Source organism: Psammomys obesus, unplaced genomic scaffold (genome assembly GCF_907164565.1).
Source record: "Psammomys obesus unplaced genomic scaffold, mPsaObe1.curated_primary_1811, whole genome shotgun sequence".
NCBI classification, from domain to species: domain Eukaryota; kingdom Metazoa; phylum Chordata; class Mammalia; order Rodentia; family Muridae; genus Psammomys; species Psammomys obesus.
The window spans coordinates 5,961,794-5,978,251 of NW_026588752.1; the positions used below are offsets into that span (position 1 = coordinate 5,961,794).

The 16,458-nt window shown below is 43.0% G+C and overlaps 1 protein-coding gene across 2 annotated transcripts in view; it reads right to left on the bottom strand.

The window, feature by feature from the left end:
* Pdpk1 (3-phosphoinositide dependent protein kinase 1) overlaps positions 1 to 16,458 on the bottom strand; it is a 65,685-nt gene that overhangs the window by 15,107 nt on the left and 34,120 nt on the right. For both annotated transcript variants that reach the window (XM_055604504.1, XM_055604505.1), the window contains exons 4-10: positions 16,175 to 16,312; positions 10,636 to 10,780; positions 9,842 to 9,939; positions 7,550 to 7,625; positions 3,410 to 3,478; positions 3,081 to 3,177; positions 1,384 to 1,557 (exon numbers count right to left, since the gene is read on the bottom strand). In XM_055604504.1, coding sequence (XP_055460479.1) covers positions 1,384 to 1,557; positions 3,081 to 3,177; positions 3,410 to 3,478; positions 7,550 to 7,625; positions 9,842 to 9,939; positions 10,636 to 10,780; positions 16,175 to 16,312 — 797 coding nt within the window. The remainder of the gene's footprint in view (positions 1 to 1,383; positions 1,558 to 3,080; positions 3,178 to 3,409; positions 3,479 to 7,549; positions 7,626 to 9,841; positions 9,940 to 10,635; positions 10,781 to 16,174; positions 16,313 to 16,458) is intronic.

Here is a 16,458-nt window from a genome sequence, read left to right on the forward strand (position 1 = left end):
GGAAGGAAGGAAGGAAGGAAGGAAGGAAGGAAGGAAGGAAGGAAGGAAGGAAGGAAGATCTAAATGCATGCCCCATGTGTGTGCCTAATGCTTCCAGAGGTCAGAGAAAGTGTTAAGTACGTAGATGAACCATGTGTGTGTCTAGCACTCCCAGAGGCCAGCAAAGGTGTTTGATCCTATAGGACTAAAATTACAGACAGTTGTGAGCCAACACGTGGGTGCTAGGAATCGAACCCACATCCTGTGGAAGGAGAGAAAGTCCTTCAACTCCTGCCTCAGCTTTCAATCTTCTTGCCTGAGCATCTCAATGCTAAGATTACCACCCTGCCCCAACCCTGGCTGCTTTGTAAGGCTTTTAGGTAAATATCAGAATTGCTTGGTCAATTGAACAGAACTCCATGAGTGACAACTGGTTAGAACAAGGCAAGAAAACAGAAATTGAATGAATTGACTTGAATCCATGAACTATTACAAAGAAATTAAATATGGAGGTAACAAGGGGAGAAGAGAATGGTAAGACTGAAATAGTGGAAGCACACTATAGTTTCTTATATGCTTCTTTTGCTAGTATTTCCCATTTTTTTAAGATAAAAACTTTTTTTTTTAAGTTTTTCGAGATAGGGTTTCTTTGTGGAGCCTTGGCTGTCCTGGACTTGCTTTGTAGACTGGGCTGGCCTCAAGCTCACAAAGCTGCCTCTGCCTCCCTAAGTGCCGGGATTACAGGTGTGTACCACCACCCTAGGCTAAGATAGAAATTTAAGAACAAAGTATATTTAAAGTTTTTGTCTGTTGTCAATTCTTCAGAGACAAACTGCCTTGAAGCCAGTGACAGCAACTGCACACACACCCAAAGAATGGCACCCCTGGAAACAGAATAGGCACCTAATGCTGAGCATCAAGCTATAGGGACTGGACTCTACCCTCCACACTGTGTCCCTGGAAACTCAAGTCAGTAGATTCTAGGTTCTCTTGGAAAAATAAGCAGCATTCCAGAGCACTTTAAAAAAATAAAAAATCATAAAGGCTCAGAGTCAAAAACTGCCAATGATAAACTTCCAGAAGACCCAGTGTCAGCAGGTAAGGGATTACGGCAGGGCACTGGTCTCTCATCCACAGGTCCAGACAGCATCTTGCCTCCCTCCCATGCCCTAACAGGTAAGCTCATCAGCTGAGAAAATAAGAACAGGAATCAACCCACACAAGGTGTACTGGACATTTACTTATTACATCAAAGCATTCGACTACCACTAAGTCCACAATATTCACTCACACATTTAACCAGAAATCAATCCCACAGGTTACGGTTGCAAGTGATCATATTCATACAGCATGACATGCAGAATCTCTCCTTGCCTGGGCTACTCCCCAGGGGTGTCAGCTTACGTTGCCATAGCAGTCTTCATCATCTTCTGACATGGCTGGCAAGTAAGCTGTGAGCTTTGGAGGAGTCTGCTGGTGCAGATTTTCCCATGTGATGGACTCAAAGAACGGATGAGCTTTGAGAGGCTCGTACCCTTCCATCTCTTCACAGCCTAAACGCTTTGTGGCATCTAAAACCTTAAATGATAGCCAAAGACATGTCACTGTCAGGATTTAAATGTAACTATTTGCTTATTTATTTTGGGAAAGTGTCTTCAAGTCCTGAGACCTCCTGGAAAGAATAGGGACATTGTGGTTCATCTCCAGGCCTGCCAATGCCATGGCAGAAAAAGCCAACATTGACTAGGACTCTTGTCTCACCCCAAGGCTCTGCCCTTTTCGTCCCACAGGTAACAATAAATCTCAACCTCAAAATAAGGGGGCAGCAATAAGCATCTTTTTAAAGCTGGCAGCTAAAACTGTTACAAAATGATGTGACTCATAGTAGGTTGACCACATACCAGGGCAGAGCCCACTCCCAAGACTAACTGGGCAACACAAACTGACCTTGATGGGGAAATGGGGGGGGAAAAAAAGGAAGAAGAAATTCCAAAGCTGGGAAGGGGTTTGGGAGGGTAATAATGGAAGGAGTTGGGGAGTGCACATATTGAAAATACAGTATTTGAAATTCTTAAAGAATTAAATATTGTTTAAAAAAGAGAAAAATAAATACTCACTATTGAAAACAAAAATGTTGTTGGGTGGAGCAGAGGCAAGCGGCTTTCTGTGAGTTCAAAGCCAGCCTGGTCTATAAAGTGAGTCTAGGACAGCCAAGGTTACACAGAGAAACCCTGTCTTGAAAACACAAAAACAAAAACAAACAACAACAACAACAAAAGCCAAGTATGGTGCGTAACTGTGATCCCAGCACTCAGGCTGAGGCAAGAGGGCTGTCAAACATTTTAGGACAACTTGGGGTACTCAGCAAGACTTTGTCTCAGAAATAAATAAATGTAGAAATTATAACATAAGGAAAAAAATTAACTGACTATTTCTAAAAACAAAGAAAATGAACACTCAGGCTCTCATGGGGTGGAGTATCATACCTCTCAAAGGCTGCGGCAGAGTCACTCCTAGCCCCGCAAGGTTGAATTAAAGCCACTCTACTGAGGGAAATGAAGGAAAACAGTCCAAGCAGGACGGCTGGGAAGAGCCAGCCCTGGGCCTACCCATGAATATAAGACTGATTCCTAAAGATTTAGGAAGGAAGGTCAGATTCCAAAGCAACAGGGCCAACATCACCAGTTTCTGAACATAAAATGACTCCTCTTTCTAAGATAAATCTCTTCTCTCTGCCTTGTTACCTAGATTGATCTTTAACGTCTTCATGTAGCTTACACTCTAAAATTGACATTAGCAGATGTCACTGAAGTAAGATTTGCAGCTATCTGTCACTGGGATAAACCCAGTCACTCAATGGCAATCACTTAAAATGCAATGTTAACAAACATATGCAAAATAATACAGTGAATTCCCTGTCTTACTAATGTCAAGAATTAGGCACTGGAAAAGTGAAAGGGATTATAATGAGATGAGATAAAAATATTTGACTATTTATAATCACTGTCTACCTTAAACACATTTTTCAAAAGGAAAGTGCAAGAGAGGGCAGAAGTGGTAGCTATGATGATTCTTCACCAAGGAAAATTCAAAATACTTACCAAAAGTTTTTCCACAAGATCCCTTGCCTTAGGGAAGAATTTCTCTGGGAAATCATATTCCAGTTTAATGATCTTCTGAAATATAAGATATTCATTTCTGTGAATTAAAAAAAAAATGTTGTTATTTGGGCAAGGGTTTTCCAAATCTAGGACTAAGTGTACTCAAAGTCACCATCCCCTCCCGGACCAGATCTACTAAAGTCCACAAGTACCACACATTTATAAGTTGTGATGGAAGTTCTTCCCCAACTGGGCATAACCAGTTACTGTTGGCAGTGGGATATGCTGTGATGGACTCAGAAGTCTGAGACATACAGGATTCCTCTTACCCGGCTCTGAACGGTGGTAGTCCTGCCACAAGCTGATAGATTATACATCCAAGAGCCCAAAGGTCTGAACTTTAAGGTAGGGAAAACACAAAGAAAAATGGCATTGGTATAATTTGAATGACAAATAAGGTTCATTTTACAGTCTCTGTCTATACCACCCCAGCTTCAGCCTCCAATGTACTACTATTCCCTAAGACCAGGTATGTGGGGAGTTTGGATTTGCTTTTCTGGGCATCTCCCCATGTCCTGAATCAAATGGCACTCTACTAGGCAGGAACAACTAACAAGTGGTTCAGCTCCCCTGCAGATGCTACTTCTAACGCGGGTTGACAACTTCTACACACACGTCCTTGTCTCATTCTAAAAGGAGAGCATAGTTCACTGCCAACATCTTGCCAAACACAGCTACTGTACATCAGGTAAGGTGGAAGTTGAAGAAGAATGCTAACCAGTGTTGACAAGTTCTAGTTGCAATTTCTGGTGCTGGGAGTAGAGCTGGGAGACAGCTTTGTCACGGTAGGGTGATATTGCTATGATTACCTCAAATGTTCTCTGGGCATGATTCGTGCTCACCTCAGGAGAGATGTAAAAGCTGGATGCATGTGGGGCTCAAAAGGACCTTTCCAGGATGTATACAATGCATGTTCTGCCCCCTGTACTTCCCCTTTTGCAGTCTGTCAAGAAAAACTTGTCCCTCTTTTAAAACCTAAATGACTAGCAGGGCATGGTGGCTCATGCCTTTAATCCCAAGCACTGGAGGCAGAGGCAAGCAGATATCTGAGTTCAAGGCCAGCCTTGTTTATAAAGTGAGTTCCAGGTCAGCCAGGGTTACACAGAAGAACTCTGTCTCGAAAAATAAAAAACAAAAACATTTAGACTAGCCATTTTATTTGTAATTATTCCTTTTTCTTTAAGACAGGGTCTCACTGTACTCCCTAAACTGACCCCAAATTCACAAGATTCTCAATCCATCCTCTTGTACCTTGCAAGGGTACCATTCAGAATGTCTACTAAGAGACATTCTGAGGACTCTCAGTTTCTACAATGCAGCTAGATGTCCCAGAGGCCCAGCTATCAGAAGCCCTGAGGTTGGTTCCTCTCCTGTCAAAACACTCTCCTAGTATGTCTGACTTTCCTGTGCTCTCTTGGGTTACTGAGATGACATCATACACGTGAGTTTTGCCTTCCATTCCCAGCTATCCCCAAATACAAGGTGTATGTAGTTTTGTGGGCTACTAGCAGTAATTTGGCATCATATAATATGAACAACAACCACCCCTGAAGACAACAGTGCAGCTACAGAAGCAAATCTTTGCAGGCAAGCTGTGTTCTTGCCTGAACGCCCCTAGCACTTGCAGGCAAGGGACAGGTAAGGCACTGAGATTGAGCACAATTCTAAAAATTAGAGATCTGAATTAGAGATTAACAGTGTGAAGGAATGAAAAAAAAATGATTTTACATGTAACTGCTTTGGGGAGGGTTAGTTTGCATTTAGTTTTTGAGACAAAGTCTTATGCAGCCCAGTATAGCCTATAACTACCTCTAGAGCCAAAAACTGACTTTAACACCTAATCTTCCTGTGTCTACCTCAACTGCTAGAAGAGGTATATACTACCAAGCCCCCCCTCATTATCTATCTATCTATCTATCTATCTATCTATCTATCTATCTATCTATCTATCATCTATCTATCTATCTATCATCTATCAATCCATCGACCTTTTCCTTCCTTTCTTTCTTCTCTTTCTTTCCTTCCTACATGCACCATGTGTGTGCAGCGGCCTCCTGGGCCAGAAGAGGCTCCGGACCCCTGAGACTGCAATTACAAATGGTTGTGCGCCAACATATGGGTGCTAAGAATTGAACCTGAGTCTTCTGAAAGAACAGCCAATGTTCTTCACCACTGAGCCATCTCTCCAGCCCCAACCTTACTATTTTCTGTGGCTGGTTTTCTTTAGTGCTTTGTCTAGGTAAAATAGGAAATAAAACAAAAAAATCAAGTTGAAAAGTAGCTACACCAAAACAGAAGGGCCAGGGTAAGGCCAAACCACCCAGGGCCCTCTCAAGTCTCCATCAGAATGTGGAAATAGTAAGGGATTAGAAAGCTTCTCCTCTGTGAAATATCTCAGCATTGTCTCAATTTGCATTTTAGCTCTGGAAGTAGCATACCATGGCTTTTAAAAATCTCAGTTGGGGCAAGAACTCCAGAGCCTCAGCTCTGTCTGCTTAATCAGAAGGATGAGAGGCCAAGCACCTCTATCTTCCCCAGGTTACATATAGGCACATCAGCACCATCCATGAAATGGGATAACTCAATAAATTATGACACTCTAATACAACAGAAAAAAGCACAGCTGAAAAAAATGTACGCAGATACTTTTAATGAATCAGGTGATTAATCATCATGAAACCATAAGAACACATGGGTATACTGTTTGACTGCACATGTATGAAAATTAAAATGTACCCCAAAAAAACCAACCAAACAAACAAAAAAGCAAATACCTGGGAGTATATGATAGAGACTAATTGTTTTATAGTCTGCTGCCACTTATAGGCATTCCATTTAAAAATTAAGAAAAAAGGTCCTCAATATTTTGGTGAGCTTCACAAGACTTAAAACTCAAAAGCAAGTGACACAGTGATGGCTCTTTCGACTCCACAGACAATTTTCTCCACCCATGTTTTATATATCTTAGAGGACATGAACTACATATAGCAAACATACATGTATATCCCCCTGAATGCTGACGGCTCATGTGCCTGACTCCCTAGAACCTGCAGCTCTTTTCCTATCAGTGCTGACATACTTACCACACTGGGAAGAATTAATAGTCAGGAAAGGCCTGCAAACTGCTAGAGCAGGGCACCTGTGCTCACAACTCCCGAGCGGCCAGGCAGCTAGATACAAAACACTTTAGCTCAAGACAAGAAGCATGCAGCCACATCTTCAAGGAACAGACTCTGTCTCCTGGACCTCTCTCTAAACCTTGAACCCATACCCTAAGGTTTTTCCTTAGTCTCTAAAGCCAGTCAGTTTGACTCACATGGCTCAGGCCACTGTCTCCCTGCAGAATGGCCCCTCTTTACTCTCTAACCTCTGATCTCTAAACAAACAAACTAGATGAATGAATGAATGAATGAATGAATGAATGAATGAATGAATGAACAGATTCCCTACCCCGTTGAAGGCTGGAAAGAGACTGCACAGTGGTTAAGAGTGCCAATTGCTCTCCCAGAAGACCTAGGTTCCATTCCTAGAACCTATATGGTCGTCTGCAACCATCCATAACTCTAGTCCAAGTGTCTGACATCCTCTTCTAGTCAATATGGGTACCACATATGCACATGTTACAGAGACATACAAGTAAGCAACACCCCCACACACACATAAGAAACAAGACCAAACCTGTTCCAGGGCCAGTCTCCACATCACTCTACATCCTGCACGCTTCTAATATCCATGACTGAGGTCGCCACCAAGATTCAGCTGCCTCTCTCAAACAACCTCACTCCAGGACTATATCCTCTGGGCTAAAAACTTCTTCCTTCTGTCCCTCCAGGGCTTCTACACACCTCTAAAAAACCCATGACACTACAACAAGCACATGCCTACTGTATACCAGCCATGTGGTCACTGGGCAGCTTTCCTAAATGAAGATGACCAGCTCTCTACCCAAAAGGCAACAATCAGCAATAAATTATAAGTTATAAAAGTAGAATAGACACCCATCAAGAAAAAGAGAATGTTTAAAAATAAATAAACAGAAGACTAACTTCTTTGGATTTCACTATGAAGCCCTGGCTGGTCTGGAATTTGCTATATAGACTAAAATGGCTTTGAACTCAGAGACATACTTGCCTCTGAGTATTGGGATTAACAGCATACACCACCATGTCCAACCATTTTCGCTTAGAGGGAAGATTTTACCAGGTATACCTGACTGGATTTCTATTCATGATCCTACTAATTCATTCTGAGATGCTCGGATTATAAGGGATGTATTACTGTACCAAGCTCATACTTTGGAATTTAAAGCCTACTAAATCAAGTCTCTCTTTCAAACAGTAACTACTCATGACTAAACCTAGTAGATACCACACAGAGATGGAAAAGGCAGCTTATTAAAGATGGGTTACCTCTTACACGCCGACTTCTCTGTGAGCAGCTCTGGAGAAACATACTGTGCTGTTCCTACAAATGAGTTGGCCCTTGCTAGGAAGTTGGGGGAGAAAAAAAGGAGAAGTCATACTTGAAAATGCAACCCTTATACCCCCACCACACTGCTCCTCTTATGTATTCTTCAGGGTGTCCACATCTAACTATAGCAGATGGGACCTGGTAGTCGGTTCAGCTGGTAACCTGGAATAAACTGAGACATCAATGGGCCCTACCTAGGGATACCTACTGGATCCTATCTACCTGGTGCCTCTTACCTAACCGCAGTGGGTGCCATGTGCATGTGTGGTACCCATGCAGTACTCATCCCATTCAGCCATCATCTTGTCATTACAGGAGTCCTATCTGTGGTGTGCATTGCTGGATCTGCGGCAACTAAATATACATTGGACACATAAGCAGGTACTAGTAAAAAGCTGCAGACCAGAGATCATCCTCTATTTGGTCGCCACTAGCTTAGGTATTCAGGGCACCAGGGCAATAAGACTTGGGCTTCAGTCCAGGGACCTTCCATGGTGGATACCAGGTTTTCGGAACTCACATCAGGAGTCCACCTTATTTACTCCAGACCCATGAGGAGCATGAGAACTCAGCTTCAATTTGACAGACAGAGCAGGGATACTTTTTTATACCTTTTAAAGTGGCTACAGAGCAGTAATATTTATTAGTCTTGTGTTGAATTATCAGATTCTTAAGAAAATCTACACAAAGAAAGAAATGTCCAAAGCACAGCCTAACTGAACAGCTCCTTGAGGATCACAGCTACACCTTAGCTCCAGGTTTCAGGCAGGCATGATGGGAAAACAGAGATTCTCCCCACAAGAGTTAAGAAATACAGAGGCTATTTGGCTCAACTTTATAATGGATAATATTCAAGGCTATAATATGAGGTTATACCAAGCCTATAAAATCAACATTGTTGGGCAGAAAGATGGTTACTACTTACTAGGAATGAGTCAGTAAGATGCAGGTATCAGGGCATCTCAGCAGTGACAGAAGGGACAACAAGGGCACAATACTACATCAAAAAAGGAAGCCTCTTTTCTCAAAGGCAAGGCTTGCTATTCCCAAAGGGTGGTATAGATATGTTTCCAGTATAAGAGGACTGTGCAGAGGTAAAGAACAGATAATATCTGAAAAAGAACATGCACGGAAACAGCATGTAGAAGGAAATGCAAGGTTCCATGAAGGGAAGCCAGTAGGCCATCTCTTACAGCACCTTGTGAACAGAACCTATTTCGTTACCTGGATTCTGTTTTAGCCCCAGCCATAATCCTGTCTGACTCCTACGTATTGGCTTACTATTTGTAGAGACAAGCCAGAAGCCTGCTGCACGGTGCTCTTGCATGTTCTTTTCCTAAAAGCAGTCATAGCCATAAAAGAGCATACGATAAAATGCTTATCAACTCTTCCTTCCACTAACATAACTATGCTCCAAGCCTATAGTCAACCATATCCCATAGTGCCTTCCTTAGTGGTTTTTCTCTCACTGAGACCCCAAGTATAGGCAGAAAGGCCAGGTAGCTCTGACGAATCACATGCATCTCAGAATCAAGAATCCTTTGCAAGGTCATTTATTAACTACTTTCCTACCAACTTTCCTTCCCCCAAGACAGCATCATAAGTGAATTACTGTGTCTACTCAATGCTGTTGCACAGTCCTCACAAGTCTAATTGTTGTTTTTGTTTTTTTTTTTTAAATACCTCCAGAGTGGGCAGTTTCTACCCACTGAGGATGTTGGTGACAGAGGGGCAGCACATCATCCCACTTTTCTTGACCAAATGGACTCTCAGTAGCAACTCCTCTGATAGTAAAGTTGTCACAATGTGATACAATGCTATAAACTAACTCTGGACAGCACTTGTAAAGCTGGTGATTATAAACACACAAAATCAGCTCATATAATTTTCCTAGAACTTTCCTGAGGATGCCTGGGCCATCACAGGCAGCTGACGGGGAAACAGAAGAATAGGTGAGAGGAAGTCAGTGGAATCCAGGAATTTCACAAGACATATATATATAGTGCCACCAACTCTACCCCAAATTCACAAGTGACCTCATATGATGTTCTGTAGAACAAGAACTAGCAGGGCTTTCTTTGGTCCTTCCCTTACTACTAGAGTTCACACACTGGGGGGAGCCAAAAGATCTCTGTATTCGAGATAATGACTGTACAATGCAACATGTTGCTCAAAGTTGCTCTCAGCCTTAAGCCCAAAACAGAGTTCTGCTGAAAATCAAACAAACATACCTTGTTTGCTCTCTGGGGATAACACTTTTGCTGTTCCGAAATCTGTGATCTGGATGTGCATGTCTTCATTTAACAAAATGTTTTCTGGCTTAAGGTCTCTGTAAAAGAATTTTACCTTTGAGAGGAATTGTTTAAAGTAGCAGCGTTGTCACATGCTGCACATTTTAATGGAAACAAAATAAACTGATGAATTTTAACTTTATAGACTAAAAACAAATAATACAAGCTCCAAGTTCACATCAAAGAAGTATCAACAGCACAGGATATAGGCATCCAAATCATTTCACAACTGTATCACTTATCTTTATATAGCAGGTGAGTTGTTACAAACTTCTTAACAGCTCTGGCTTCCAATGGTCCCCCTCGCTGCTTCATCTACCACTTTTAGTAACATTTTATTGAACTTATTTTTTTAGTTCATAAAGTACAGTTCTAATTCACCTTTATCAAAATGAAAAAGCAATAAATATATTTATATAACCAGAATTATTAAATAGATACAAAAGTTGCAACTGGCAAAATAAAAAACACCAGACATCTGAGCTGCTGCTGTCACAGGAAAACACACCACCCAGTTGAACTGATGACTTAGACATGAGGTTTCAAAGTTCAAGTTCCTTTTATTTCCAGGCTTTTTCAGTTTTCTTAGTGAGCCACCCCCTGAAAACACCTACATCATAACTTGTATAAAGCCAGCCAATGCTGACCCCAGAGGACTGCTGAGGACCTCAGAGCCACTGGCAGCAATCACCACGAGGACTGTGCCATACACCAGCTGCGGTAGCGTCCATTACCTGTGAATGATGCCCTTGCCATGCAAGTACTCTAATGCAGACACAATTTCAGCTGTGTAAAACCGGGTACAGGTCTCATCAAATGAACCAATTTTGCGGATGTATTTAAGTAGCTCTCCATTTTTGGCATAACTAAGGCCAAAATCTGAATATTTTATGGTTAAGGAAGAATGGAAAAATATACGTTTTCTTCTAAAAAAATAACCTTAAAAGCCCAGAAAGAACTTTCTTTTCATCAAATGCAAATTGAAGGTACCTGTGCTCTAAGACAGTCACCTGTCTTTGGATCAGATCCAGGACCTGGCTCGAAGACCGGGTGCCAGCACAGAATCTAGAGACAACGGCACAGTGGCACAGTCCCTGAAAAACCACGGACAGTACCTCCCAGCCTAAGTGCCCTTCTAGACACATGGTCCCCAGAGGCCACTGTGAACTTGAAAGGAAGCCTCTAGATAACTCGTTAGTCACTAGGGCATGGCCAAGGCACCCAACATGTGACGGCTTTAAAGTACAAGAGAACACAGTTCTGAAGACAGAGTTCTAACAGAACGCCAAGCGACTGTAACCACTGTGAGCCTTCCCTGAACTTGCTATATTCCATGTACTGTGCTAACAGCCCTTCTGGGCATAAAAGTGACATACTTAATAACAATTTTAATTTTCCAGCTCATGTGATCTATTTGAGAAATACCTGCTAGGGAGATGAGAACTAGCTACTCCTTAGCACCCTCATGATGTAATATGTTCTGTTTTTGTGCTTTCCTTCTCTAAAGGAGACTGAAGACTGAAAACAAACAAACAACAACAAAAACAAAACAAAACAAAAAAATAACAGATCCAAATGACTATTTTCCTCCAAAGTACTAAACATTTGTGCTTCTTACTAGACATCTCCAAGTTCCACACCGCCCTGGCAGTCTGGGCCACAGGGGCCCAAACGCTGACTAAACAAAGCAACAATGATTAGGCCAAGCTTGAAACTCATACAAGAAGCCAAGGTGGACTTCTTGCTCCATTCTGGCTGTTGTCTGCTAAGGCACTGCTATCATCTACCAAGGAAGGAACCTGAGGCTCTAGGGAAGAAAACAAACCCAGAAGACAGGACTACAACCAAAACTCATAAAGATTCCACTAGCCAGGCTCATCTCTCACCACCTACCCCTCTCAACTCAGACAAAGTCTGCCAGAGAACTGAAACATTTACTGTGGGGAATGCAGAGGCTTATTCAGGCCCAGCTGTACTGTCTGATCCCTCAAAATGGAGGCTGATGCCATGTCATGGCTAGTTTTATGTCAACTTGACAGAAGCCAGAGTCATCTGGGAAGAGAGACTTCCCAATTGAGAAACTCCGTTCCTAAGATCTGCCTATAGGCAAGTCTGTGGTACATTTTCTTAATTAGTGATTGGTTAGGAAGGAGCATCCCGTTGTGGGTGGTACCACCCATAAGAGGGTGATCCTGGTGTGTATAGGCTGAGCAAGCCATGAGGAGGAAGTAAGCAGCACTCCTCCATGGCCTCTGCAACAGCTCCTATCTCGAGGTTCCTGCCCTGATTTACTGTCCTGACATTAATGTCAGTAATGTGCTGTGATGTGGAACTCGAAGCTGAAATAAACCCTTTTCTCTCCAAGTTATTCATGCTCATGGTGGTTTATCACAGCAGTAAAAACACTAAAACATGCTGTCGAACCACCAGTTCTGGCCTGACATAGGCTGGCAGCAGGGCCTTACCAGTTAGGAGTCCAGATATAAGGCACAGCCTTGGTCACGGGGTCAAAGGAACAGGAGGTAACTTCTCACTCTTTCCTGCCTGATGGTTTTGCCCTTTATTTGACCCTTCACTGGTTCCTGATTCCTGTGAGAGGAATACCTATTGGTCTCAGCTCAGGAGGGAAGCAGAGGCAAATTGTAGCTCTTAGGCATAGCAGGTGCCTGGGATTATTTATCAGACTGATGGTTCTGCAGTCATATCCTTCCCCACTGCAGAATGTTCTTGTAGACCTCATCAATATAACATGCATCCTAAAAACATCCTCCAACTTCTTGGCAATAATTAGTGCTCCAGGGCAGCAAAACCTGCAGACTGGTTGAGCTCCTGGCAGGGCAACACAAACCAAGTGCCTCACTTAACAGAGCCAGGGAGCCTACAAGCCCAATTTGCAGAGGAGGAACCTGGTAGAGATATTAAGCAATTGACTCAAGTTCACAAAGCAAACAACTGACAGGACCAGAACCAAGTCCGGTGGTTAGAGCAATGGTCCTGACTCTATGTTACAAATGAAGCATAACAAGGACAAGCAAGTGAGAGCTTGACAATAATGGGGTGGAAAGCTGCTGTGTGATGAGACCTCTTGGTCTTCATGTGTTGTGAAAAAGAAGGTCCCCACTGTTTAGGCTCTGATTGAGTCAGGACTATACAAAGATAGGGAAAAGCCTCTGGACTCGCTTTCCCAGGTTCCCACAGTGTATCTAAGAAGAACCATCAGTAGTCGCTGTGTAATCTGTCTGTTTTCAGTCTATGGCAGAGGTGTCCCCAGGCTCTGCCTTATCTTGCCTGTACTAAATGGGATGGGTTCACCCTGAGTCTCTTGAGGGTTGTGAAAGGTAAACCCAGCAAGGACTGGTCCTTCTTCCCCACCTGAAATAATGACTAAATGAAGGGCAGTGTCAAATTTGGGCATTTATTCATGCAAAAAGTTTCTTTTTTCTTTTTCAATACAAAATGTATATAGTGAGGATTACCAGTGGAGGCAGAAGCCACCAGATCTCATTCTCATGCAAGTGGGGGAACCATTATCACCTTTTAGGTCTTAGACCCCAAACAGTACAGGCCATTAGACAAAGACCTAGAGTTCTTTCCACCTAAACTGACATGACCGGTCCCATTTGGAAATCACATAGCAAGAACACTCTGGTTTGACTTCTGAGTCCTTATCCTACCACTGTGACCCTGACAGAAGATGAAGCAAGCATGTGTGATTCTGTCTTGGCTATCCACAGTCTTGATATGACCTGGGTGTCTCATGGGTGCATGTGACTAGGAGGCTTGGTCTCCAAGTGGTAGGAATGTGAGGTAGTGCGATTTTTATGAAGTTGGGCTCACTGGCATGTCTGTTGGTCACTGGGCTCCTGAGACTCACTGGTCTCATTGGAAATTCTTCAAAGATTGCCATGAAAGAAGTAAATCCAGCCACACATACTCACTTTGCTTCCTAGGTTGAGACGTGATTCTTTTTTCACACACAGTCCACTATCCCCTAAATACTTCAGGACTATACCATTCACCACACATGACATCTGGACACTCAGCCTACAAACTGTGAACTAAACTAGTCTCTTCCCTTCACAGGCATTTTGTAACAGTGACACAAAGCTAACTAGTAACAGACCAAGAAAATAAACACATTGTCCTGAGGAGTGGCAGAAAAGTTCAGGTCTGGGCCTGAATTTCCATCTATCTGGTAACGACAGATTTCATAAACTCAAAAAAAAAAAAAAAAAAAAGACTTTCATGCACAGGGGACATAAAAGAAAAACCAACACAGGTTCAGAGAGACATGTAATAAAATATTAAGAGACCACTGATAGCTGCTGTGTGAGCAATGCCAAGCAGAGGTAGACTAGGAATGATACTGAGACCAGTAAGCTCTACTTGCTCTAAAGACCATCACCATCAACACATCTGTTCTCCTGGAACCTATTGGGCCTTCCACCAATGCTCTCTAAACAAGCTAATTTGGTTGATCTCTACTGTCTCACCTCTGTCAACTTTGCCCCCAAGAACTGCCTATACAACTGTCAACTTGCTCATGGGCTAATCCTCTGACTAGGCCTCTGTACTAGATGGCCAGGCTACAACAGGACAGCCCCTAAGTCTCCATGTGGCCCTGAGTCACCATGCTCCTAGAGGCTTCTTCTGGATAGCTGGTCAACTGGCTGGCAGCTCTTATCTGCACATCACCTCCTCTGAGGCTTTGCTAACAGCCACTTTCTGGCCCACTCAGACAGCAAACAAGCCCCAGCACATGTATCAAATGACAACCTACTCTAATCTAGCCACTGCCCAGCCTCTGTGGGCTCAGTGACAGATGACAGTGTAGACCAGGCTCTGAAGGCAAACACCAGCAGACACCTAACTCTGCTTCCCCCCAGTCTGGACCACAACCACCAGAATCAGAGCAAACCCCATACTCCTCCACACTAGGAGAAAAAAGAGAATTGGTATCAGGACTTCACAGCTCAGAGAGCTGGCCCACTGCGGACCCTACATGCTTCTGCACTCATACATCTACAGGGCTCAAAGATTCACACTGCAGACAACCACACCTGTCCTTCCAACTCACCCTGAACATCTGTGCACAAGCTCTCCCAAAGTATACTCAATCTCCTGAAGGCAGAACCTTCCCTTATCAGCATTCTGCCTATCTCCCTGTAAAAAAATATTTTGAAGTGGGGTTGGGAGCACAAGCAGATACATCAGGCAGAAGAACCCAGAATTGTTATTAAAAGGGAAAGAAGATGGTGGGTGTGATGGTGCACACCTTTAGTATCAGCACTTGGGAGACAGAGGGATCCTTGGTGAGCTAGGACAACCTGGTATACAAGTGAGTTCCAGGATCTTGAGGGGGGCAATAAATAAGAAATAAAAAGTAGAAGAAAGAGGAATGTGAACAGTGAACACACATGCAAAGTGAATCTGCTGGAGAGGCATTCTGAACAGCCCTAAGAAGCTGGAGGTAGGGCTGAGCAAGCCCAGCACACAAGAGAGCTTCCTTCAGGAGGATACTCTGTGACCCTACCACAGAGAGAGAGCTTCAGGAGGATACCACTCTGGGCTCTTTTGGGTCACTCCAACTTCTCAAATGCCCAGTCAAGTTGTCCTTCTGACCACACTCAGTAACTCAAGATGGAAGAGGGTATGAAGAAGTTGATGCCAATTCCAAAAGCCTTGAGGAGGCTCAAGATCATTTTTTTCCTCTCAGGCCCTCACATTTCTTTTCTTTTCTTTCTTTCTTTTTTAAGATTTATTTTTATATATACAATGTTCTGTCTCATTATACACCTGCCACCAGAAGGGGGCACCAGATCTCATTGTAGACAGTTATGAGCCACCATGTGGTTGCTGGGAATTGAACTCAGGACCTCTGGAAGAGCAGTCACTGCTCTTAACCTCTAAGCCATCATTCCAGCCCCAGGTCCTCACTTTTCAAAAGCAGGAGCCAATAATAACACCTAACAAACACTCCAGAACATTTGCTAATGGAATGAGGGAACATTTCTGCATCAATGCAGCTAAAACAACAACAAACCATTAAATACAACATTTATCAATAAACACCTCAACACTGTGGGCCAGTTTTGCCTTCAGAGACAGCACATTAGTGAGCCTCAGCCATGTGCTGGTGGTACTGTCTGTTGCCTCCAAGGATATCAATCCCCATAGAGGACCATGAGGTATCCTTTCCTTTCAAGGAACAATGTAGCCACTAATCTAAAACACAAGGCGGTTTTCAGACAGCACTGACCATGCAAAGGATACACAGCTTTTCATCATCCTGAAATGTAAAGTAAAGTTTCACAAAGAAGGGGTGATCCAGGCGTGACATCACATCTCTCTCTCTAGTTACGTACGGAACTTTGTTCTCTTTTATAATATGACGCTTCTCCAGAATTTTAACTTAAAGTAAAAGAGAAGTTAGTTTACTAACATTAGAAAATGTAAAAGAAATAGTAATTTATACAGGTAACTGACCTAAGCTGTAGAACCACCCAGAACCACCCACTCAAGCTTTCATGCTCTAGAAGACTAACCTTTTCACAGAC